Here is a 25,943-nt window from a genome sequence, read left to right on the forward strand (position 1 = left end):
AGATCACAGTTGATTTTTGAATTTTTTTTAAAATTTAATGAACTCTCCTGTGTTCTAAGTGCTTTTACAAACATTAACTCATTTAAACCTCATACTGACCGAGAGGAGGCTGCTGTGACCCACTCCTGCAGACAAGACCCGAGGGACTCAGTTACGTCCCCGGACCACACGGCCCAGCCTGGGAGGGGATCCGGCTTGAGCGGCCTGGCCCCTGGCCCACACCTGAGGCTGCAGCTGTGCCACCGCCCAGCCTGGTGTGAGGGCCTCAGGGCCAGAAGCTCGGAGAATGTCTTGTTAGTCTGTTAATTCTTCTGTAGTTTTCTGTAAAGAAGTCACGTCACCTGCTGCTAGTGACAGTTTTATTTCTTCCTTTGAAACCTTTCTTTCTCTTTTCTGTTTCTTGTTATTTATTGTTCTTAATGGGAGGGCTAGATCGTCCGGGATCGTAGTGAACTGGAGCAGCGTTAGGACAACCTTTGTTTTATTACTAACTTTAAAGAAATTCTTTTAAGATTTTATTATCAAGTGTGGCATTTACAAGACTTACGGGAGGTTTTGTGTGGGATTCTTGAGGCTTTGTTTTTGCAGGTAGTTTGTATTGGGTTCAGACGATGCTTTTCTAATCCTGGTTTGCTAGGAGGGGTGTTTTTTTTTTGCGTTTTTTTAGGATTAAAAAAATCGTGAAGAAGTTTACTTTTGTCAAACTGTTTTCTGCATCTACCGAGTTGTTCATGTTTTTTCTTCTTTCATCTGTTGCTGAGATGATTTATGTTGATATTCTAATGTTCGCCCGTCCCAGTGTTCCTGAGATAAACACAACGCGATGTTCATTTGGTTTGCTTTAGTTTAAGATTTGGGTTTAAGATTTTTGTATTCATGTTCGTAGGTGAACTTGGCTTTTCTGGTTGTTGGTTTGGCTTTCAAGACCAAGAGTTCGCTTTCTCACCAGTTTTCATAAATTCGGTTGTGATTGCTCTGAGGGGAGCTGAGAGGGAGGGGTGCTGACGCCCTGGCCTTGCTGGTACAGCCAGGAGCCTCGTGACCGTCTTCCTAAGGCAGCCGGCGTTCTTCATCCCAGCCGCGGGTCAGTGCAGATTCCAGGACACACCAGCGCTCAGACCCCACCTCAAATCAATGCGTCAGCATTTCCGGGCATGGGGTCCATCCTGTTTGTATGGAACTTCCCAGGTGACACAGGGGGTTGAAAAGGTACCACGTTTGCTGCTCTGGTCCTGCCTCAGGGGCCCCGTACATGGGGCCTGGAGTAGGACGTGTCAGTGATCCGGCCTCTGCCCACGTCTCTTTCCAGAGGTTCCGAGGCTCCGTTCCCCAGGGAGGATGATCTGGGCAGGCTCCGTGCCTTTCCCCAGAGGTGGCCGTGCCCCTCCAGGCCTGCACCTGGTGTCTCAGAGTGGCCAGGGCAGTGCAGGTCCATGGCACGGGGCCCGTGGGTGATGACACAGACCCCCCGTCTGTGCAGCTCCTGGGCTGCCGTGCTCATAGCTAGCTCACCGCCAGCCTGTAGCCATTTCTTAAAAGTTTGAGACTGCCCTGAAGTTCATTTTTACCTTTCACCTTGAAAGTATTTCAAAACCACAGAAAAGTTGCAAGAATACTACAAAGAATGACCCTTCACCCAGACACCCTATCCAAGTTTTGTCAGTTGTCCCCAGATGTCCTCGGTAGCAAAAGGATCCAGTCCAGGACCACACATTGCGCCTGGCCGTCCTGTCTCTCCATCCCCCTCACCTGGATTAGTTCCTCGGCCATTCCTGTCATTTCATGACCTCGACAGTTTCAGAGATCACAGGCCGTTCATTTCCTAGGATATCCCTCAATGTGGATGTGTCTATTTCTTCACGATTAGACCCAGATTATGCATTTTTGGTCAGAATGTCACAGAAGCGATGCTGAGTTCTTCACACTGTGTCTTGTTGGGTTTAACATGATATCGAAATGCCCCATCTTTGGTGGAGCTAATTTTGCTCACTCGATTGAAATGGAGTCCACCGGGTTTTGTCCACTGTAAAGTTACTTTTCTCCCTTTCACGATGAATGAGTATTTCGTGGGGAGATACTTCAAGATTATGTGAAAATCTCATTCTCCTTTCCACTCACATCCCTAGTTTGTCATTCACCGATTATGTTTTACCAGAATTAATCAGTATAATGCGGCACGCACTTGCGACCTTTCTGATTCAATCATTTCTTCTACATTTATTAATTGGACTTTTATCGTTAAAAAACAAAAGAGCTTTCTCTTCTCACTTATTTATTCATTTATTTGTTTATATCAGTGTGGACTCACTGATTCCTATTTTATGTAACAGGTTGTAATCCGTTGCTGTCATTGTTTATGGTGATGCTCAAACTTTCCTACATTTGACCCGTGGGGGGCCCTCCAGCCAGCATCTGTGTTCTTTTCACATGTTCCAGTTACTGGGAGTACCTCCTTACTTTCTGGCACAAGATGTTCCTGGATTATCTTATTCTTTTACCTTCCTTCCCAGCCATTCTCCAAGGAAACTTGGATCCTTTCAGTGGAGAGCGGTATTTAGAAAGCAAGATCTGGGCACTAGATGTGCTCCTTGCTCCTAGGGTGTCGTAGCTCCCAGGCCCTCTCAGCGCACAGAGCTAGGAGACACACGTGCCCACGTGCATGCAGGTCTACATCCAGGTCTGTCTCTATATCTGTCTGCACACACTGAGAAGCAGTAGTTGACAGCAGCGCCTCCAAATACAATTCAGTAGCATCCATTTACTCAGGCTACCCCGCTTTCCACATTTATACTAGCCCTGCTTTGCTCCCAGTATCCTCATTCTGTTTACTTACTTGCTGAGCCCCCCATATGCGGCCAGTCCTTTGAGCCGGGTGGACACCTTCTCTGCACAGGTCCGGATAAGCTCCTTTGCCTTGACCTTCTGGAAGGAAGGATGAAGGCTGCCCTAAGACTTTTAACTTGCAAACGTAAGTTATCAAAATCTAAAGTTAACCATTATCTCTCTCTTCCTCCCAGTGGTACAGGATTCTAAAATTCCTTCATTCCAAGTCATACTTGTGGCTGTGTCCAGTGTTCACTTCTTCCTTGTTTCCTACGTCCGCGAAGGCTCCGATGACAATTACCATCTTTTCTTATAGTCAGTGCTTGCTTAGCTTTCACGGTGAGTTTAGCTGCAGCTTCGCTTCCCACCCTGTTGGCCTCCAGGCACGGACCTTGCTTCCCCTTGCGCCCAGCCATGCATCTGTTATGCGTCTGTTACACTCTGTCCAGCTCTGCTCTGGCTTTGGGGCCGGAGGCTTTTCGGGTTAGCTAGTCTGCCATATCTCCAGAACTGGAAGTTCCTTTGAAATAGTCTTTCTAAAATATTTTAACGTTAGCTCAGCATGTCTAAAAATTCTGGTAGTGGTGCAGACAGTTGGAACTTCAAAACCGAAAAGGTAATTTTTTCTCCTGAAACTCGTTATTTGAACCATTTGTGTTTCAATATTCCTAGAGAGTAAATGTTCATCTATAAAAAGCAGCTTAGTGCCAAACCCCAGGGGTGAGGGTTACAGATGTTTCCTGACCAAGAGGAGACTAGAGGATGTGTCGAGCATTTCGTCACTCGGTGGGTAGGGGCCCGAGCCGATCCCGCCCCAGAGCTGACACGCACGCGGCCCCTGTAACGACTCCTCCTGCCACGTGGACGAGGTGCCCCTTTCCTCCATCCTCTGCCCTGACTCCACCAGCAGGCTGCTACCTGGTTTATGTTGTACTAATGCATTCGCTCGGGCAAATTCGTTGGAACTGGTTTTCAATCATATACTAAGTTATCCCAAGAAAATATCACAGTGATGTGGCAAAGGTTAGCGTGAACATCCATCCTGGGGCAAACGAATCCTGCTTTTATCTGTGAACGGTTCCTACTAACCTCGAAGGCATATTACAGCAGGGTGTCCATTCAAAAATCAATGAATGGGGGGCTTCCCTGGTGGCGCAGTGGTTGAGAGTCCGCCTGCCGATGCAGGGGACACGAGTTCGTGCCCCAGTCCGGGAGGATCCCACATGCTGCGGAGCGGCTGGGCCTGTGAGCCATGGCCGCTGAGCCTGCGCGTCCGGAGCCTGTGCTCCGCAGCGGGAGAGGCCACGACAGTGAGAGGCCTGCGTACCGCAAAAAAAAAAAAAAAAAACACAAATCAATGAATGGGCGTCTCTTTAAAGGCCTTGAAAGGCACCTCATTGCTAGGCCAGTGTTCAGTCATCTGCAGACTCAAGGCATAGCATACTTCGACCCACCCCCATCATCTCCTAAAACGCACATGGCCCCGTCCAGGTAGAGAACAGACCTGCAGCCTCTGAGAGATCTTTCCTGTGCCACCCTCCTGGCCTCATCACATTCCATGCATCGTCCTCTGACTCACCCCCAGGAGGGGCCACAGACAAGGTCCCTGAGGACATGTGGCACGAAGAACGACACTGTCAGTGACACAAAGACAGTGCAGGCTTTGGGGCCAGAGAGCCCGGGCCTTGAACCCCAGCTCTGCCCCTCGCATTCGGGTCCTTCAGCTGTAGAACAGGAATGACGGCACCTGTCTTGCAGGCTGCTGGAGGACTAGAACATTTGTTTACGTTTACGTATCTAAGATGTGCGTGGCTCTGCGTTCTATAGGCACGAGGTACTTTACAAGGAAAAGTACAGCCCCTCAGGGCAGTGGGAGGCCATGTCCATGTCATGTTGTCCCCCAGGAAGCCTCAGTGCACCACCGCTACTTCTCTGAGGGTGTCTTGGCACATTGCTGGTCCAGGCAGGCTCCAACTTTCCTAGAATCAACACGATGGGACCCTAGAGACCGTGATTGGCACAGGTGATGTCTTCTGGAATATTCCACACCCAATTCCCTTCAAATGGACGCAGGCTACACCCAGGCAGGCGCTCTGTGCTGCAGTGCAGTCCCAGCGTTCGCTCACCCAGTGTCTCACCCAAGAAGCGGTTGTCGCCTCCTGCCCTGTGCCTGGCCGCAGGCTGGGATCCTCGGAGGAGTGAGGCTCGGGGACACGCAGGCCAGCAAGAAGTCGGCCGCTTAGCGATTAATCACGTGGAAAGTGGGGAGGTGATTATAGAGGTTTGCTCAGGGTGCTGGTGGACGCCGGGGAAGGAGGGACGGAGTCCTTCAGGTGGCCGTAGAGGCCCACGAAGGGGGTGACATCTGAGCCCCGTCCCCAGGGACCTCGACAGTTAGCCAGGGCAGAGGACAGCTGAGCAGCCCCCGGGAGCAAGGACTGGGCTCCTGCCAGAACGTTCTGTGACAGGATGGTGTTTGCTTTCCTCCCCTCGGATCCACGTCTTTGCAGAAAAGTTTCCTTTGAATTCTGACCGTTTGTCGAAGTGCGCTGAGCAGGCTGTGTTCCTGGAGCTGTCATCAGTGAATTATGGAACCAAAGATCCTCATCACAGGAGGAGCCCCTTGAAAGGCCCTGTAATTAGCTGATGCTCAGACGTGGGTTAAAATCTTAAATACCAGGGCTTCCCTGGTGGCGCAGTGGTTGAGAGTCCGCCTGCCGCTGCAGGGGACGCGGGTTCGTGCCCCAGTCCGGGAGGATCCCACGTGCCGCAGAGCGGCTGGGCCCGTGAGCCATGGCCGCTGGGCCTGCGCGTCCGGAGCCTGTGCTCCGCAACGGGAGAGGCCACAACAGTGAGAGGCCCGCGTACCACACACACACAAAAAAATTAAATAGCAGGTTTTATGGGTATTTCTGGTTCCGTAATGCTTTGCTTAATTAGTAACCTTTGACTGTACAGTGAGCAGAACATCTCCTCCCACACTTTCACGGCGTGCGGTAAAAGGGGCGATTGCAAATGTGACGTCTTTTCCTTTGATCCTGCTTGCCGGCCCGGTGCGTCTGGGAGCCCCGCCGTTCGCAGCTGTTGGCTGTGTCTAATAGCCAAGATAACACCCGGGCTTCTCCAAAGGCTGCTCTGAGCAAGGTTTTCTGTAACGAAGATGCTGGTGGTAGCACTTGGGTGCAGATAAAACTGGTTCCATCCGAAAATGTAAAGAAAAAGCCCATTTAGTGCTTACTTGTGCATAACAGTAGCCATTTTCTTAACAGCCACTGTTTCAGGGAGTGTTATGGGCTAATAAAACGCAGCGTGGGCTGCGGAGTGCTGGTCTCTAGCTAACTACAGAGCAGCGGAGGTGGCGGGCCAGTGCCCAGGAGCCGCGGGCGAGGCGCTCACAGATGCCCGAGGTGGCCCAGCAGGGTCTGCGGCGGTGGCATTTGGAGACACACCTTCCGCGGAGAACGTGGGGTGCGGGGTGGAGTGACGCTCTGTCTCCCAAGTACACGTGCCCCCAGGGACCGGATCAGGGGCTGAAGAGTGGAAGGCCGGGCTTTGTTTCCCTTTCCTTTTGCTGACGTGCTCCCCCGAGAGGAAGCTTTCGGGGCGTACGGGGCCCCGTGTTGCCCCATCATACCTGGTCCAGGCCTCTCCCAGGAAATCTCTCCTGGCGTCGAGTTCTCGGCAAAAACACTCTGTTTTGTCGCAGTTGAGGCCCAGGCTGCTGGGCTTGCAGCCAGCACGCTGCCTGGGGGTTCCAGGTTGGGAGCCTTCCTGCCCGCCCAAGGCCTCATCTGTCCCCTCCACGCCTGCACCCACTCCGCACGTGCCGAGGGCCGGTGGGTTCCAGTCCCGAGCTGACCTCTGGGTGCCCCCATCTCCAGCGCGGAGGGAAGAGGGACTCACGGAAGAAACAGGGCACCGGGACCTCACGGCAAGTGAGGGAGAAGCAGACAGGTTCCGTTCACGACCCTCCTTTAGAGCGAGGACGGGGAGGTGTGCCCACGTCGGGGGAGCAGCTCTCTGGAACGTTGCTCTCAACGGTCTGCTTTGCTGCGTATGATTCCCAGTGATTTCTCCTCTTTAACAGTCCATCAAAGCGTTAAATAGCAAGTTGGGAAACATAGAGGCTTAGGAAGACCGGAGGTTCCCTGGAACAAGACACTCAGATGCCCGACTCTGCCCGGGGCCGTCCAGTGTTCCATCCTCAGCTGGGCCCGGCTGTTCGCAGGATGGGACCAGCTGGGACCTGCCAGGAAGTACGTGGCCCCAGGAAGGCCGGGGAGGGACAGGCTGACCAGCGAAGACGGTGCCAGAGCGGAAACCGGGCACGTCAGAGAGGAGCCGTCCTCGGCACGAGGCTGCCGGGGGTGTAGGAGACCCGTCGCGCTGCCAAGGGCCACAGGGACGGGGACCTGGCACACAGAACGAGTCCTGCGGCCTCTCCTGGCCTCGCTCCCTCGGGAAGACGTTGGGAGAGTACCAACGCCTTGAGAGCCTCAGCGTCGGACTCACACTTATTAAGCACTTAGTAAACACAGCACATAATGAAAATATTAAAGCCAAGGCAAGTGTTTGGACTCGAAGAGCTGCTCGAGTGGCTGTGGCTCCGAGGAAGGACCGTCCTTGCACTGGGGGTGTTCCTGGCACAGGCCCGTGGAGACAGCGCAGGGCTCAGCCCCGGGAAACACTGCAGAGTCAAGCCAACCGCCAGGCCAGCCCCAGGCTGGGCCCACCAAGGTCAGCGACCTGCGGTGCTCAGGACAGGAGGTGCTGGAGTTCCACGCGGGCCTCCGGTCAGAGGAGCAGGTGGGCCGCGTCCCCGGTGGGGGCAGCTGGGAAGGAGCAGCTCGTGCAGCCGGAAGCCAGCTGGGCGTCCAGCTGCTGGTGGGAGAGCGTAGTCACAGGGAGCCAAAGCCATCCCGCGTCCGCCGTCCCTGGTCCCCTTTCCCAGCAGAGACCTTCCATCCTTTGTCTGTGTGTCTTCTGCCTCCGACGGTGTGCTCTGTCTCTGGCAGGGTCACAGGCCAGATGCTTTTTATCTCATCACTTCGAGGTCTGGAGTTGGGGGTTTCTGATCGCTAATTCTCTCTCCTCCTTCCCTCCATGTGGGTGGCATTAGGGCTGTTTGCGGCCCTTTTGATAAGCATCTGTCACCATTTCAACTGTAATACGCCTTGACTGTGGTTGAATTTCTTTTTCATAATAGGAAGAAAAAGAGTGACATTTTTTCTGAACAGTCTGTCACAGATGCATAAGAGGGCTGTCACTCCTCTGATGGCTTCTTCAACGATGGCCCAGCCATCTGGGTAGATTTGCCGAGACGGGCCTCAGCTCTGTTCTGGTGTAACGCCTCTGCCTGAGCGCTTAGGTACTGAGGGGTTAGGTGACGGTGAAATATACACTCGGATATTTCAAAATGTTTACTGTTTGCTTGATTGTCCATAATAACACCCTTACGATGACTTTTCTCTTTTATTTCTCAACTTGCATAGGAAATCTGTACAAGATGAACGGTTTGAAGTGGCTTTTTTGTTCATTAGTCTGTCAGATCCTTTTAGGTCCTATTATGGGACTTTTAAAAATAAGACAGGAGAAGAAAATACTGCAGCGTAAGTGACAACTCAAGTACAACTGAGGGACGCGTTTTACTACAAATGTCATTTTCAAAAAATAGAGGTCAATGCACATGTAAATCACAACTGTCCAACTAAATTAAATTTTACAAGAGTCATAGTTTCCTGTTCTTTTTGAGGACCACTCAAATTCTTCCATCCTAATTCTCTTGTTGGAATTTTAGATTTGCCTGTATGTTTCATTTTTCTGGTCATTAGGTTTTATACTTGTTTCATTTAGTCATACATTCATCCAGCAAACATTTATTAAGCATCTACTGTCATACAGGTTTCAGGATTCATGCTACATACTAGATTACAAAGATGGAAAACTTTTAGTCCCCACCTCCAGAAACTCACAATCTGGGCAGAAATGTGGGAGGGATGATTGAGATGTAATATAATAATCAATAAAAATGAGGCTTGTGAGAATTGTTATAAAAAATGTTGCCAAGACAGTAGCAGAAAGAAAATGGGTAACAGAATAGGGTAATCAAGGAGGGCTCCATGTAGGAGGTGAACTCTAAGTTGGGCCTTGAAGGATGGATGCACAGTATTTTGATGGGGAGCAGGGCATCCCAAACAGAGAGAATAGCAGAGTGAAAGGCGTGGCAGCCGCTGTTTTAAAATGTGAATTTCACTTCTATTCAGGTAGAGTGAGGCCAATGGATCAGGAGACAACTCCCTGAAAAGACCATTTGTTTCTCACAGATCCCAAGAGGAGGGAGCACATGATGCCGGGCAGGGCCACACAGGGAAGCACCAGGGTCTCCCAGGAGGCAGAGGGGGGCAGTGTGGACCAGAAACCTCACTGTGGTTTCCGTGGAAGGAGTGGACAAGGCAGGGTGGGCAGGCTGGGGACGGGCTAGTCTGGACCATTCCAGCAGGCTCTGGGGCACAGGACCCATCCCTGGTTGTCTGGTACCTGCCCTGGGTGATGAGGGCAGGGGGACAGTGGCCCGGAGTGTGGGAGTCCCAAGGAGGAGGGGGTGGGGTGAGGGCTCTGGGTTGGTTGATTTGCATTGGAAAGGTGTGCTCACAGGTGAGTTGTTTGTTATCTCTAGGACCCGGCTGCCCTGGGAGGGGCAGTCCCAGCTGGGTCAGCCAGGCCCCGGATGTCAGGGCATGAAATACAGAAACTAGAACTGTGGCTGATACACACGTGGGGAGGGCTGAGCAGCTGCGTGGTCGGGCCCCGTGTGAGCAGGTGGTGATGGGAGGCGAGACCGGAGGGGAGGCAGGAGCCGGTGTGAGCAGCCCGCAGCACCTTTACTAAGGGTGGAGGTTGTTTGTGTCTGTAAACGTCGGCAAGAGCCTGCATCTCCTGGTCTCTGAGCATGGGCCAGGGTGTCTCGGCGCTCCCCACGCTTCACCCCAGCAGAGTCTCCCGACGGGCCTTCACTTCGGAGCCCCAAGGCCAGGTCCCCGCATCACACGAGCATGTGTCGGGCCGGTTCCGGTGTTCCAGTCCCTTTCCCGACCCTCCACACACACCCCGCTCCGTGAGCGATGGGGCCCGATCCTCGCCGGATCTTAGAAAGTGGCACCAAATCCCGCCACGGGGTGCAGGACGGCGTGGGCAGTCCTGTTTGTCCTTGAGAGGCTCTGTGTCTGACGGGAGAGAAGGGACAGACACAGATGCCGTCCCCCCCACACTTGTGACAGACACGGAGGAGGCCAGCCTCGCTGTCGAGGCAGGGAGGAGAGGAACCAGGGGTCCGGGGTCCCACGGCAGGACGGACGGAGACTGCGGCTGGAGGGCGGGCGGGTTGCCGAGACCGGTCCCGAGCCGCCCGGCGTCGTGGAGCCGCTCTTGTGTGCGGGGCTTGGGCCAGGCACAGGGGCCCACAGACTCAAGGGAGGCAGGCCCCCAGGGCCCCCAGTGCAGGGACAGTCGTGCGTGCACACGTGGCTTCCAGGAGAAGCCTCTCCTTGGGTAGGGGAGGACTTCATGGAAAAACTGGTTCCTAGAAGGGTATTTCAGAGGGGGTGTGAATAAGGTGGCAAAAACCCAGGCGCGCATGGGGGGAGGTAAGACTGGGGGGTCGGCCTCGAGTCTGCGGACAGTGAAGGCCGTTCAGTGGAGCCTGGGCCGGCGGGTAAAGCCGTGTGCCGTCCGAACTGGATGACGACCCGGTCTCTCACTTTATGGCCGCAACAGGTGAGGCCCAGAAATTTCTGAGGCCTGAGTGTTGTGGGCATTGTGGGCTGGGCTGTGTAGGGTGACCGATGGGGAAGGGGGGCCTTCCCGAGATCAACAGCCGGGGCTCCATCTGACCTGTGACTTTCTAGCTGCTCATCAGGGAAGCAGGCTCGCGAGGCCAGTGGCCGTGACCGGACGCGAGGGCAGGCTAGTCGGCAGCCCTGAACTTTGGTCTGTTTTGAGGAAGAGAGGCTTTTCTAAGAGATGTCATTCTTTTCTTTTAAGTCACTGAGCTTGACTATCCAAATAGTTCAAGCGACCGGTCAGGAGCTTCTAAACTGGGGTCCTGTCAGTGAAATCAAGTGAAGGTAAGACAGGCCGAGGGGCCTCCCAGCATCGGGCAGACGGAGGGGGGTGGGCAGCAGGCGTCGGGGGTGAGGCCCTGGCTCAGAGGCTGGAAGCAGGAACGTCCTCCCGGCGGTCAAGAGGCACAAAGGCCGCGCCGGGGTCTGAGCCGTCCTCATGGAGGGACGCCAAATGCCAGGAGGAAGGAGGACACTGCTGAGGGGAGAAAGGAGGGGCCGGGACAGACCCGGGAGAGATGTTGTTTCGGGGTCACTGCGGGCAAAGGAGGAAGCAGAGGAGAGGTGGCTGGGAAGCCAGACGGGGCCAGGAGTACCCAGGGTCACAGACCCAGGAGAGCAGCATTTGAGATCGAGGGACGTTTAAGGCAGAGGACCAAATGGTCATTTCACAGCCCTCCTGCTTCCGAAGATAAGAAGAGTGTTAAAGGGCTTCCCTGGGGGCGCAGTGGTTGAGAGTCCGCCTGCCGATGCAGGGGACACGGGTTCGTGCCCCGGTCTGGGAAGATCCCACATGCCGCGGAGCGGCTGGGCCCGTGAGCCATGGCTGCTGAGCCTGCGCGTCCGGAGCCTGTGCTCCGCAACAGGAGGGGCCACAACAGAGAGAGGCCCGCGGACCGCAAAAAAAAGAGTGTTAAATAGTTAAAAAGTAAATGAATAAGCAACTAGCAAGGTACTGGGGAGGAGCGGGGAGGGCGGGGACCCTGCTTCTGGCTGCTTCGGAGCAGGAAAACTCAGTGAGTGCCAGAGGCACCCCGCCCCGCCCCCACCAGCTCACGAGGGCTGCAGGCTGTCCAGACTCTTCGGGAACGGGCCTCGAGCCCCGTCCACCCTGAGTCCCCTCCTGGCTGTGCTGCCATCTGCCAGCAGTGCCGCACGGAGGGGCCCCAGCTGTCTGGGGCTCCCTGGGAGGCTCCACTGGCTCAGGCATGGGGACACAGCTCAGCCCGAGGGGACGCGGGAGCTGTGCAGGTTGCTTGGCCGGCAGGTTTTCCTCCTGACACCGGGGTTCGGCGGGTTTCCATAGAGTGGATTCTTCGAGCATCTTTCCCCCTCTCCTTAGCTCTGGGTGAGAGGAGAGCTGCTGCCTCCCGCCTTCCCCGTCCGGCACGTCCTTTCCCTGCGCAGCTGCAGGTCCACGTGCTTCCTCTCCACGTGCAGTTACCTTGTGGGCCAGTTAATGCCTGTCCTGTCAGTGGCCACTGATCCCTGGCCTCCGGGTGCCGAGCTCATCATGGCAACGACGGCCATGGCAACTCGGGCTCTGATGGAGAAACCACTTGGCAAGGCTGGCAGGGTCTGGGACCCCAGGAACTAAAAGAGCAGGTGTGTCCGAAGGCGCCCAGTGCAGGCGGGCCATGGGAGCAGTGGCCCAGGGCCCTCCCGTGGAGGTGGGCAGTGGGGCAGCCTCCCCTGGGGCTTTAGCAGAGGACGGCGGGCTCCCGGTGGGCCCTAATGACCACCCCCGCTGAGTGGCATTTGAAACGCGTGGCGTTTCTGCTCTTGTAATAAGTATTGTAAAGTGCTGTTTGTTAGCATTAAAAGAAAAAGAAGGAAAAAATTGTTAAAATCCCAGCCTCCCCACGGAGCTCTGGTTGGTTTTATCCTTAAAGAATCCTGCCACACGCTCTGCCTAGCCGCTGGCTAGGCAGAGAGCGGCCGCTTGCTTCTAGAAAGGCCGTCGTCGTGATGGTCTTGAAATCCAACCAGAGAGCCCAAGGGGCCCAGCAGGGATCAGAGGACTCCCCTTCCGCACTGAGAAGGCTCCTGTCTCTTTAGATCCAAATGTAAACCTTTTATTGTAGAAATTTAACCCCCGCCACCGCCGAGGTCTAGAACTACAATCGTGTTTTCGGTAATAATTTGTTTCTGGAGCTCAGTGCCAGGCGGCCCGTTTTCAATACTGCCCTGGAAGTCACACACACGTTTGTCTGTGTATTCATTCGTGTGTTAAACCAACGGGTCGGGCCCCGAGTTTGGGCTGGACCCTGGGGGAGGTGCTGGGGCTTCAGTGGCGAGTCAGACCCTGAACCCACCTTGGGGGCTCGTGGGACAAGTGGCAGCAAGTGTGGAAGACGCCTCGGGAGGAGGCGGGAGACACACCGCGTGCCCTGTGGCGGGACGCAGGCAGGGTAGGTCGCGTGGTAAACACATAGGTTCGGGGGCCAGGGGTTCTCCGCTGCAGCTTCGCGGCTCCATTGTGAGAGCATGAACGTGGGGCCGGCCGTACACGAACCGGTGAGCGAGGCCATGCGCCAGTGAAACTTTATTTACAAAGCAGGAGGCGGGCCGGGTTCGGCCTGCGGGCCGGAGGTTGCAGGCGCCAGCCAGAACTAGAGCCTTGCTGAGTAAGTCTGCCTAAGGCTCCTCTGCCTTAAGGACTCTGACTGTGTTTGACTTACTATTTAGGATTTGGCCCAGACCCTGTAAAGTGAGCTGCAAACCTGTAGAGGCCGCAAACCCAGAGGTTGCCGCTGTGCTGCTCTTCTAACCGGTTTCACGTCGCATGTTGCCGTCTCCTTGCGGCTTCCTTCCCCACACTGACTCAGACTCCGCCTCGGGTGCTCTCCCCTGAACCACCTTCGCACCTGCTGCTTCCCTCATCCGTGAGCAGCATAGATCTTCGACACGCACTGCGTCTGAGCGAGAACTGGGTGTGATCAGCCCTGCGCCGGGTCACGTGGAAGGTGCCGGCACAGCACGGAATTAGAACATCGCCTTCTGGCGGCCTGTGGTGGGGGGATAGTGGGGGGCGACGGGGTCCCGTTCATGGGGGCTTCCCAAAGGCCTGGTGCTGCCCAGGCCCAAAGGAGCTTGCCGGCTGCGTGAAGGAGCGGAGGGCTGGGTGCGTGACGGACGTGCGGGCGCTTGGGACGATATGATGCCATTAGGTCGTGACGGCTGGGCCCGCAGGGAGAGCGGCAGGCGGGGTCCGCGGAGACATACGGCGCCCACCTGAGCCCCCAGAATGCGGCCTCCATTCAAATCCAGGTCTTTTAAAAAGGAGCCAGAGCGCTGCTGGGGGCGGGGGGGGGGGTGACCTCGGGTGTCGCCACCCGACACTTGTAGGTTACGCTTATCAGAGCGAAAGCCCCACAGCCAACCCGCAGCCCCTTCTGTGGGGTCCCGCGCTGCAGACGCAGAGAGCTGGCCGCCTCGGTGCAGGGCCCCGGACTCCGGCCGCGTCCTCCCGATGTCCCTTCAGCGGCTCGCTGCTGTGCTGCCTCCCGGGCTCGTTACCCGCTCTGGCCTCCTGCCCTTTCCCCGCCATACGTTTGTGGCTGGTCATCCCATGTTTTATTTTGACGCTTTCTAGCCGAGGTGAAATCGTGATAAACATAAAGTGAACCGTGTTAGCCTGTATGGTTCACGAGTTAGCGCCTCTGCAGCATCCCCCACCCCCTCCATCTGGTTCCGAAACCTTTGCCGGGCTCCACCCAGCCCCCCATGCCCGTCAGGCCGCCGCTCCCCTTCCCCTGGCGCCCACCAGTCTGCACTCTGTGTCTGTGGGTTTACCTGTTCTGCATATCTTATGCAATGGGATCATGCAGTACGTGGCCTTTGGGGTCTGGCCGCTCTCTCAGCACCACGCTTTCGAGGCCCGCCCGCGCTGTAGCAGGTGTCAGGGCCCCCCCTTCCTCCGCTGAGCAGTGTCCGTCCTGTGGCCGCACCGCGCTTTGCTTCTCCGTCATCCCTTGATGGACACTCGCGCTGCTTCTTCCCTTGGCCGCCGTGAGCAGAGCGGCCGTGAACGTGTGTGTACGAGGACCTGCGGAAGAACCAGTTTGCACTTCTTCTGGGTGTAGACCCAGCGGTGGAAGCGCTGGGTCACGTGGTGATTCTAGGTTTTTGAGGAGGTGCCAAGCCACTTTCACGTGTTTAGTCAAGGGTATTTGGAGTTTTGCGCTCAGTTTCTTGGGGACTCATGCCGCCCGGCCCCGTGTTTGCTGTCCCCCTCTCATCCTCCGCGTCCGTTTCTCCAGTTTACCAAGGTCATTTGAATTCTCGTGCCACCCTCCCATGACCACCTGCCAGCCTGCCTGGGACAGGGATGCAGGGACATGAAGAGACCTCAGAGGCTTCCCTGGCTCGTGGTGACTCGTGTCCCCCCGTTGTTCTCTCGCGGGGACAGGCCCTGGGGCTCTGCAAGGCGGCGCGAGTGGGGCAGAGAGACTGGGGCAGGCAGAATTCAAAGCTGCCTCAGAAGGTGGCGAGAACCACGAGATGTGTGGCTCGGGGGCAGGCTGGGTGGTCCTGGGAGGGTCAGAGCCACGTGAAAATACCTCCAGGGCAGCCGACCGGACGGGAAGTTCACGGACGGGGAATAAATCAGCAGGAATGGGTCCCTGGGCAGGACCAGAGGGCGGGCAGGGCGCCCCACTTGGAAAGGGCTCAGCTGTGCCCCGAGGCGGGTCCTTACCACCTCAGCAGCGAGTCCCCTGCGGAAGGACCTCCGGTGTCCTGGCCAGCGGCTGTGTCTTTGGTGTGTGTTTGGGCAGAAGGGGTCAGGGTGGGAGCGGGAAAGGCTGAGGCCCCTACTCGGCTGCAGTGGAAGTGGCTCTGAACCCTCCGTGAGGACACCCGGCCACCCAGGTCCCGTGGGGTCCTGGGCAGGTCTTCTCTGACGAGTTATCCCCTCGGCAGGAATGAAGGGCCCGACAGCCAGGTCCTCTCCTGCACCCGCGGCCTCAGAGCGCTCGGGCAGTTGTGCCCAGGTCCTGACTGTGAGCTGGTGACCGAAACGCCCCCAGGCCCAGTGGCAGGGACAGAGGAGCCCACATCTCAGAGGCACGAGTTGGGGGTGTGCACACACAAGACTCAACTCGCCCCACTCGTGGGGGACACTGGGCGGCCGCACGTACATGAATGGCAGCCTCCACCCTGTGTCGTCCAGCTGGTCCCAAGACCTCCCTTCCCCAGGTTGGAGCCGTCGGCGACGAGGAAGAGTGGGTTACCCTCTACGAGGAGGAGAATGAACCTGACGCCCAGACGCTGCAGATCCCGAACCTCACGCCCTACACGCATTACAGGTGAGAGCGGCGGGCCGTGAACCCCGCACGAGGAAGGGGGTGCCCCCCACCCACAGGTGGCCCCATCTGCAGTAGTGAAACCTGGCTGCATGAGTGTAAGCAAGACACTTCCAGGTGGACATAACAGTAAATTGAACCTTTCGGGGCACGAGACACGGTCGAGTGTTATTCCAGGGAGGTGGTACCCGATGCTAGGTCAGCCACGCCCCCTACCACCAACGCCGCTGACCAGGCAGCCAGCAGCATGGCTGGTACATTAGGCTTAGTAGCCAAGGCCCACGTGGCTGGAGATGTGGTGCTTTTCTTTACAAAACTCCACGACCTCTGGGGACCGTTACTGTGCTGTGTGTACACAGAGCAGGCGTCCTCAGAGCACCCTTCTGCTTCCCCCTCCCCGCCCAGGACTAGCAGTGATCAAGCACTTAATGTGCCATTTAACCTTTGCTCCTTGATCCTGAAACCTATCCAGGCAGTACACCCTTGGCCTTAACAAAGGGTAGGCTGGTCATGGGCTGGTAGAGACATCGTGACTCCGCCATAAGGTCACTGAAGGAGGTGGAATGTCCAGTTATCACCAGATGCTGAGTTTGATAAAGTCACTGTTCTGCCAGGATGGATACATTTCATAAGATCGGGGAACAAAAGACTCAGAATGACTAATTCAGGGAGTAAAAGGTGAGATGTTACATCTTTTTGCGAAGGACACTTTTTCAGTACGATACAGCAGGCTTAGGGGTTTTGGAAAAAACCTGACGAGAGATGCTGTTTAACTTACATTCATTTGACCATCCTTCCTAAGATTAGAGCAGATGAATCAAGATACACTTGTTTTTAGAGAAAAACATTCAGCATAAAATGACCTGTTGGGATGCAAGACTTGCCGTGGGAAATTAGTATAAGCTATACAGTCATTTCCAAGATCAGAAAGTGTGATTAGAGATCAGTGAACCTGTCTTAAAATCACGTAAATTTAGGAAGCCCCTCTAATTAATATGTGTGTCTACTTAGGATATTTGTTTGGTATATAAGTTCAATTCGAATAGTTGTACACATTAATAGAGAAGAGATAAAAACTGAGAACATTAAAAAAAATAAAAAAATAAAAAAAAATAAAAAAAAACTGAGAACATTAACATCGACTTTAAAGAACATCTAATTCCACCCTCGTTTTATAGACAAGGAAAAAGGCAAGTCAGCGATGGGGTGAGAGTCGCAGGGTGTGGAGTCTGGGGCCCTTGCTCGTCTCCTGAACCAACAGAGGATGGGTTGCAGGGCACCCTTGGTCATTAAGAGACACTGGAATTTCAAAGCTGTCATCTGGTAGCGACGTTGTGGCATTCCACTTCCGTTAAAGAGCTACTTGAGCTCTAACCCCCTGGTCTCGCCCTGAACTTGAACCAGCCAAGGGCATCTGACGGCACAGGTTCTGGCCACGTAACCCATCCAGTCACGCTTCCCTCGGAACGGGAAACTGCTGAGTTGCGGTGCCTTTACCATTCTGTGGAGGCTTTTAGGGCAAGAGGCCATATATGTAATTCACATTTTTAATGAAACCAGGTGGAAAGAGCGTGGCCTTGAGCAATGGCCTCTGTGATACGGGCAGACACGTATCTGCCCCCGCCCACCTCGTACCCCTGGAAGTTGTGGGTGGGTTTCCATCCTTCCACATTACCTCTTGTGCAGAGTAACTCCGGTCGTGGGCTTTGCTTCCAGGTTCCGAATGAGGCAGGTGAACGTCGTCGGTGCCAGCCCCTTCAGTCAGTCCTCCCGGGTCATCCAGACCCTGCAGGCCCCCCCGGACGTGGCCCCCACCAGCATCACCGTCCGAACCGCAAGCGAGACCAGCCTGCGGCTCCGCTGGGTGGTGAGTTGGGAGGTGGGGGGCCTGCGTGGGAGCCCAGAGCTTAGTCATTTCCTAGTCTTGCCTTGTCCCGGTCCAAACTAATCTCATCGTTAAACCAGGAAGTATTGCATTTTGCAGTCGGTGTTGGATCTCAGAGCAGCCCCCGCTTCTTATTAATTAGTAGCATGACTCACTGGCTTCTTGGAACCGAGGAATATCTTTGGGGAGGAAAGCCGCTGGCCCTGCAGGCTGAACCTGTTAAGTCCTTAAGCCAGGTTGACACGGAACCAATACTCGGTATTTGTAAGAGAGCCAGGTTGATATTGAATCAGAACATTTCCCCACAAAATTAAGCTGAAATGTATGAAAAGAAATTATGTCCAGCCAAAGTTACTGAAAGGACTTCATTTAATTAACAGAAGAAAAGTTCCAGGGGAAAGTAGAATAAAGGTCATAAGAATATTCACCCCAGAACATCTCTTCCGGGGACTTGGCCCCCTAAGACAGGCCCGTGCATGGAGACCCTCACGGGGGGCGGCCCCAAGACCTTGGCTCACCGCGGACTGTTGTCCACTTCCAGCCGCTGCCCGACTCGCAGTACAATGGGAACCCCGAGTCCGTGGGCTACAGAGTTACGTGCTGGCGTCCCGACCTCCCGTCCACTGCGCTGGCCCAAGTCATCAGCGACCGGCTGGAGAGGGAGCTCACAGTCGAGGGGCTGGAGGAGTGGACAGAGTACGAGCTGCAGATGCAGGCCTTCAACGCCATCGGGGCCGGGCCCTGGAGCGAGTCCGTGCGGGGCCGGACACGGGAGTCAGGTGAGACGAGGGCTGGCCGGGCCCTCCCCGTGTCTCCCTGGAGACCGAGCAGAGCGTCCGCAGTGTCACTGGCATCTCGCTGGTTCATCCCCCACTCCCCTGCCATGTCTATGTTGACACTTTCCTGAGTAATTAGGTCCAACTGCATTAGAGCCCATGACGCTGCTTTGAAATTGATGATGAATTCTACCAGGGGCTAGACTCGCATTATTACCTTTTTAATTAGGGGTAATTCTCACCACCAATGATGAAAAGTAGGAGTGTACAGAGACTCTAAGGAGGTCTTTATAATGCAAGGAGTTCGGGACCTCCTTCTGATAAAGTCACGCGTGTGATGTGCTGAGCCTCCCCTGCGCCAGAAAATAGACCCTCAAGAGCTCGATTGCTTTAGGACAATGGCAGTTTATTTCTCTCTCGTTACAGCCTAAGATGGGTGTTCTTGTTGTTGGGTGGCTCTCGTCCATGAGGTGATTCAAGGACCCAGGCTCTGCTGTCCTGTAAATTAACCACCATCTGCATGCAGCTGCCAGAGGGGAAGAATGAGCAAAGGGTGGGCGCACCTGTGTCTTAACACCTGCGCAGAAATGGCACACACCCCTCTGCTCACGTCCGCGGGGCTCGGGCCACCGCTCATGGTCAGGAAGGAAAGGAAAACTTTCAGTGGTCTCTCTGGAGAATGCTCTTCTTCTAGGCTTTGCGGTCAACATGGTTTGCAGGACCCTTACTGGCCTGGTTCCAGTTAGGTAATGAGTAAGATTTTTTTTTTTCAAATCTTAAAAACATAAATACTTTGTAATTAGATGGCAGAGTTTATCCTGGTGGGACTCGAAGCAGCTGAAATGTTCATCCTGAACACTGCGATTTTCTCTGCCTGTCTTCTCATTAGGAAACCAGCTGTGTTCTAGGCGCCGGGGCTGAGTTGCTGTGATCACAGGGTTGCCCTCATTCTCTGGAGATGTGGATGGCCTGCCAGTAAATGGTTTCACATGTCACTGCATCTTAGGAAATCAGCTATTATTTGTAGATCTACAGTGAGAATTGGGCATTCATGGTTTCAAAGATTAACCCGAAGGAAGCAGTTAAGGATTGAGAGGTTGACCGTTTGTGTTGCTATGACAATGGCTTCTCTCTTCACAGTCAGGGATGGGAGTTTAGAACATAGCACTAGTATCTTGGGCATAGAGTATATTTTCTGCTCTCACCTGATTCTAAATAAAGTCAGGAAACGAAGTTAGGTAAATGGGAGGCGTACCTTCTCTTTGAATGCTAATGACTCCTTTAATTCACACTTGATTCCAGGTGCCAGCTTATCCCTCAGTTTTTTAGAAAATAAGCATGGGTGTAAACAGTGTCCTGGTAACTGCCTCGGAAGTTACGACACCCGGTGGGGGCCCCCAAGGCACAGAGAGCACAGGTGACACCATGGGAGCCACCGCCAGAGGCAGGGGGACACAGGGCGGCATGTGTGGCAAGCATGCTCCCCTTCAGGGGGCTGAGTTAACCGGAAACCGTGAAGATTCTTTTCCTGTGACCCTTATCTGCTCAAATAAATTAATATTCTTTTGTTGAATGACTGAATAACGGAATGAATGACTCTCAACTGACATATTTGGGAAGAAAAAATTTTTATCGGCCCAGTGGGCTGACTTGCATCTTCTCTCTCCAGAAATGCCAGGAGGGCCCCTGTGCTTGGGACTAACAGGCACCGACAGTGGCATCTCTGTTTTGTGGGCACTGGCAGCCGGTCTGGTGCCTGAGTTCTGAGGACAGTCAGTCAGTGTAGCAAGTGGACAAAGGGAGGGGGGCCACTGCCTCCTGGGCATCGAGCCAGGGAAGTCGCCCTTTCCTGGGGCTTGCAGCCCTCCCAGGACAGAGGTGGCTGAGCCCAGGTTCAGTGTCCCCCAGAAGCTCGCCCTGTGCGGTGGCAGCCTGTTGCTGGGCCTCCTCTTCTCTCCATCTCAGACCTGCCGGTCGTGGGAATGACCAGGTCAAGCTTGCGACGACGGAGCAGCACCTCTTCCAGGCCCAGCATGAATCCTGGCATGTTTTTCTTAAAGCCTGTGTTCATTTCCTGGGGCTGCAGTAACAAAGGACCCAAACTGTTGGCTTCAAACAACAGATATATGTTCTCTCGTAGTTCTAGAGGCCAGAAGGTGGAGACCGAGGCGTCAGCAGAGCCGTACTCCCCCTCTGGAGGGGCCGGGAGGGCCTGTCACAGCCAGCCCCCAGCTTCCAGAAGCTGCTGGGCTGGGCAGCACAAGCCTAGTCCTGCCGGGGGGTTCTCCCCACGTGCACATCTGTTTCTTCTCATACGGACACCAGTCCTACTGGATTAGGGCCTACACTACCCCTGTGTGACCTCATGTTATTAATTACATCTGTAACAACCCTGTTTCCAAATAAGGTCACATTCTGGGTAGTGGGGTCAGGACTCCAGCATAGGAGCTTGAGGGCACACACTTCAACCCACAACAAAGACCAAATCACTTCAGTGTGGGAACTCTAGGAATCATAGGTTGGGAGCACTGTCGTCGTGCAAACACACATTACTTTCCGGATTCAGACTAACTGACTAACAGAGTCACCTTCACAGTGGCTGTGCCATGAGGAGGAAGTACTTACGCGTGAGTGAGCGAATGGGTGGATGGGTGAATAGATGAGTGAGCGAATGGATGGGTGAATGAATGGATGAGTGAGCAAATGGATGGGTGAGCGAATGGATGAGTGAGCGAATGGAAGGATGAGTGAATGGATGAGTGAGCAAATGGATGGATGAGTGAATGGATGGATGGGTGAATGGATGAGTGAGCAAATGGATGGGTGAGTGAATGGAAGGATGAGTGAATGGTTGAGTGAGCAAATGGTTGAGTGAGTGAATGGATGGATGAGTGAGCAAATGGATGAGTGAGCGAATGGATGGATAAGTGAGTGAATGGATGGATGAGTGAGCGAATGGATGAGTGAGCGAATGGATGGGTGAGCCAATGGATGGGTGAGCCAATGGATGGATAAGTGAGTGAATGGATGGGTGAGTGAGCGAATGGATGGATGGGCGAATGGATGAGTGAGCCAATGGATGAGTGAGCGAATGGATGGGTGAGCGAATGGATGGGTGAGCGAATGGATGGGTGAGCGAATGGATGGGTGAGTGAGCAAGTGAATGAATCAGTGAGTGAATGAAGGAAAGAGTGAACCAGCCCACAGGGCGGTCCTGGGGGGTGACTGAGAAGACGCCAAAGCCCCGTCACGTGTTATGTACCCATGAGATTCGTGAACTTGACGTGTTCTCCTTTTCGACCGTGGAGGCTCTGGGGGGTGCTGAGAGCTGCCCTTTTCTTGGTGCCTGTTACTCCCACACAGGGATGTGCACTTGGTAACCCTCCCCTCCCCTCCCCTCCCCTCCCCTCTCCACCCACCTGCCCCCCACAAAGTGCCCCGTTTGGAGATGTCAGTAAACTGGTGTATGACGGTGAGGATTTCCGTCTAGGATGAAAGTCACAGTTCTCACAAGTTAATATAAGACTCAGACGAAGCTTGTTTTCTTGCTGGGTGGACTCAGGTAAAATTGAGCTCCTAAATACCCAGGATTTATGGAATTTGTTGCTAATATTAAAGAGATTTACATTTCTGTGCAGGTTTAATCTGATCACTGCAAAATGTTCAGAATACACTGCTGTTTCAAGGACTTGATTATGTGGGTAAAAATGAGACCTTTATTAGTAGAAGCCTTTAGACTTTGGGCGCCAATCTGTTTAACTCATTCTCTGCAGTTCCTTCAGCCGCCCCTGAAAACGTGTCAGCCGAGGCCGTCAGCTCCACCCAGATTTTACTGACGTGGGCTTCGGTGCCCGAGCAGGACCAGAATGGGCTCATACTGGGCTACAAGGTATGTGCTCAGGTGACCTTCCTCTGCCCACGCTGTGACGGTGCTGTCACCTGTCTCCCCAAACCCGTGAGCCCACATTTTCCTGCCGATCTGCAGCTCTGGCCTGTCTCCTGATCCCACGTCACTTGTCTCGTCTACCTTCATCACAGGCTGGAGATGAGGCTTCGGTGTTCCCTCTTCCTGTGGGCCAAGACAAGGCACTAAAAGCTCTGAGCCTCTTTCCTCTCTTGTAAAGTGGGAGGAGTGATGGTAGCTCCCTCCCAGGGCTGGTGTGGGAAGTGGCTTTTTCTGTAAAATGCTAAGGACGTATCATTAGATCCCTGCGCGTGTGTCTGCACGTGTGTCATCAGCGGTGAGGGCTGGACACCTTCCAGCTTCTCTGGAAGGCGTTCCTGGGTTTAGTCTTGTGTGTGTTTACCCAGACCCTTAAAAACCTACTCTGTTTCCGTTCCATCCCCTCCCCCAAGAAGCAGGACAGATCTTCCTGGATTTGACCGCAAGGCCACGCTTGTCTCGTGCACTGCCGCCTTCTCCTCCCCGCTCTCCATCATTTAGATCCTATTCTGTTTCCCCACCTGTTCTCATGCCCTCCCCCGACCCCGGCACCCTGATGGCTCCCTTCTGGCCCCTTTAGACATGGCGACCCCGCTGCGTGGGTTCAGTGACCAGCACTCCACGCCCCCTACCTGGACCCTGGAGAAGAGCGCTCGCCAAGCCCTTTTCAAAGTCCCCCCTGATGAGCCCCTCTTTTACGGCCCTCTGGTCACTGATCTGAGGGACCAGTTCCGAGAGGGTGAGCTTAGGGAATAAGGGGGAGCAGGCGGGCCGTGGAGGGGGCATCTCAGCATGCTGTGTCTGCAGCGTGGGCAGTAACTAGCCCAGGGGTGGGGCCTCGGGTTCAGGGGGAGAGCACAGGTCCCCTGAGGCAGGAGCCTAATGTCCCAGTAAGCCGGGCACACGAGTGGCTGCTGGCCCCTTGCACGGAAGCAGCACGTCTCTGTGTTCCTAGCGAGCCCTGGTTTCAGTGGCTGCCACTGGGCACCTGAAACCCTGTGAATTACAGCGGGGCGTCTGGCTCTCCCAGTCCGGCCATGGCTGGGGCACATCTCCAGCTGCCTTCCAGTCTGGAGTCCAGCTGCTTCATCTCCATCTTTCCCCCAAAATGCCAGTGGATAGGAATTAGATCCCTAAGCCCTCAACACGGCTGCCCAGGGGGAGGACCCTCAGTTGCCTGGTCCTTGCCGCGTGGTCCAGGCCCGCGAGGCCCCGCCTTGCACACCGTCCTCCTGACACCGCCCCCCCCCCCCGTGTGTCATGCTCAGATCCTGTACCGCGCCAGAGATCTGGATCCTGAGCCCAGGAGCCACGTGGTCCGCGGGAACCACACGCAGTCCGCGCTCCTGGCGGGTCTGGGCAAGTTCGTGCTGTACGAGCTCCAGGTGCTGGCCTTCACCCGCATCGGGAACGGGGTCCCCAGCTCGCCCCCCATCCTGGAGCGGACCAAAGACGACGGTACGTCGACGGCTTGCCTTTGCCCGTCTCCCAGGTTTGCTGTCACCATCCAAACCCTTTGGATGGTTGTCATTTTTAACTTACTTTTCAAAACACTCTTTTTTCTTCGTTTCAGCACAGGAAAACAAAACAAAGTTGTTTTCTGGTCACTGAGCGCTTCTATGGCCAGTTTCAGCCGGAGTGAATGTTCACAGCCTAATTAACAGCCTGAGCACAGTTTCATCGTAGCTCTGCTGTAGGCAGTGCAGTAAAGGCCGGGCAGCTGGGCCAGAAAAACCTAAGGCCTGGTGGTGTTGGCACAAACCTGGCTGAAAACCCCACTGCAGACCCCGTGCCGCAATTCTAGATCCTCTGGGCTTCCCGCTCGCGTTTGCATAGTAAGGGGTCATTAGAGGCCCCACAGAGTGCGGCGTGTGACGGGCTCCCAGGATACCCGGGGTTCGCAGCCTCCGTAACAAGTACATCTTGACGGCATTGTCTAAATCATCAGGAAATACGTTTCTCCACCTTGCAGATGTCAAACACTTAAAGGTTAGCTGCTTTACATGATCTGTGTTAAATAGACCATGATGAATATTCTGGGGGAAAATGCCAGTCTCCCCCCAAAACACCCAGGCTCAGAAGCAGCTGACAGAAGTGAAACACCCACAGATTTTCTTAAGCATCTTTACTGAAGTAATTAAATCAAGCCCCGAACGCACTCTGACCGCTGAGTTGACAACGTTCTCTCCGTGTTCCTGGGAGACACCCGTAGCTGGGCCTCCCCTGGGTCAGAAGAGGGGGCGCCTTGAACCTGGTCCTTCCCTGGGGGCTGGTCTCAGGGCGGCTGGAGTCTGAGAGGGACCGTGTAACCTCAAGGTCATGTCTTTGCAAAACTATATGCTCTGTCGAGGGCCACACACATAAAAAGTAACAGGAGCTTTTAGGAACTGTTCCTCAGACTCGGGCAGTTATCACAGTTTCTTCCCAAAGTATAGGCTGGGGCGAGTCATGGACTGATTTCTCTTTCTCTCTCACAATCCCGATGTAAACGTGTTTCTCCTTCCCCTCATTTCATTGTGATGCAAATGATCAGCCTTGGGGACAGTGAGGGGGCAGAAACCACAGAAGACAGACGTCAGAGTTTCCTATTCGTGAATTGGTCCTGGTGTGTGAGCCCGTGGCCTCCTTCATTCATTTATTTTACCTGAACACAGGGGTCATGACACATGTTTATAATTTAAAATACTGTTCTCAACCTAATAGCTTGAGGCAGAATCCAGCAGCCCTGGAATGACTGTAACGCACGTCGTTTTATGTGTGTATTGATTGCTGCAAGCTCATTGCCTCTTACCTGGGAACCAATCAGTTCTTAAGTTCCAACAAGAAGTTCCCATGCTGGCCACACGCTTGCTCGCCTCTCCATTTAAGTAAATATATTTTACGACGGCCGTGACGCTATTATTCAATGGTGCCGGGATACATAGCTGGTTTTTTAATTACCGCTGCACCAGACCGCACAGAAGCACTATTCCGTGTGTTTGTGGACATCAACTCTTAATTTTCTGGGATAATGTGGGAGAGGGGTCCTGTGCCTAAGAGAAAAATCATTGGTTATAGCCATGTTACTTGGTCAGTAATTGTAACCTCCATTGGGAGGTGGGAGGGACCTTCGGCCACCTTATTTATCTGACACCTGCTTGGTGGATGTCCAGCCCAGGAGAGGAATCAGCTCAGATTGGTGAAATCTCTCCTGTGACTTGACGTACCCTCTACGATGCTGTTTAGCGACTGGGCCGCTAGCTTTAAGTAACATGCTCACAGGACTCACAGCATAGCTCATGAGCACTGCTTACGCCGCTTGGAAAGCAGATGAGCTGGATTCAGAGTGAGGCATTTTCTCAAAGTCATTAGGGAGACACACAGAGATTCCAA

The 25,943-nt window shown here is 54.4% G+C and overlaps 1 protein-coding gene across 2 annotated transcripts in view; it reads left to right on the forward strand.

Moving 5' to 3' along the window:
• SDK1 (sidekick cell adhesion molecule 1) overlaps positions 1-25,943 on the forward strand; it is a 540,366-nt gene that overhangs the window by 413,260 nt on the left and 101,163 nt on the right. For both annotated transcript variants that reach the window (XM_027125645.1, XM_027125644.1), the window contains 5 exons: positions 15,861-15,970; positions 17,684-17,834; positions 18,394-18,631; positions 22,402-22,517; positions 23,840-24,029. In XM_027125645.1, the coding sequence (XP_026981446.1) occupies positions 15,861-15,970; positions 17,684-17,834; positions 18,394-18,631; positions 22,402-22,517; positions 23,840-24,029 (805 nt within the window). The remainder of the gene's footprint in view (positions 1-15,860; positions 15,971-17,683; positions 17,835-18,393; positions 18,632-22,401; positions 22,518-23,839; positions 24,030-25,943) is intronic.

Source organism: Aethalodelphis obliquidens, unplaced genomic scaffold (genome assembly GCF_003676395.1).
Source record: "Aethalodelphis obliquidens isolate GAN/ISIS:26980383/991018 unplaced genomic scaffold, ASM367639v1 scaffold30, whole genome shotgun sequence".
Classification (NCBI taxonomy): Eukaryota; Metazoa; Chordata; class Mammalia; order Artiodactyla; family Delphinidae; genus Aethalodelphis; species Aethalodelphis obliquidens.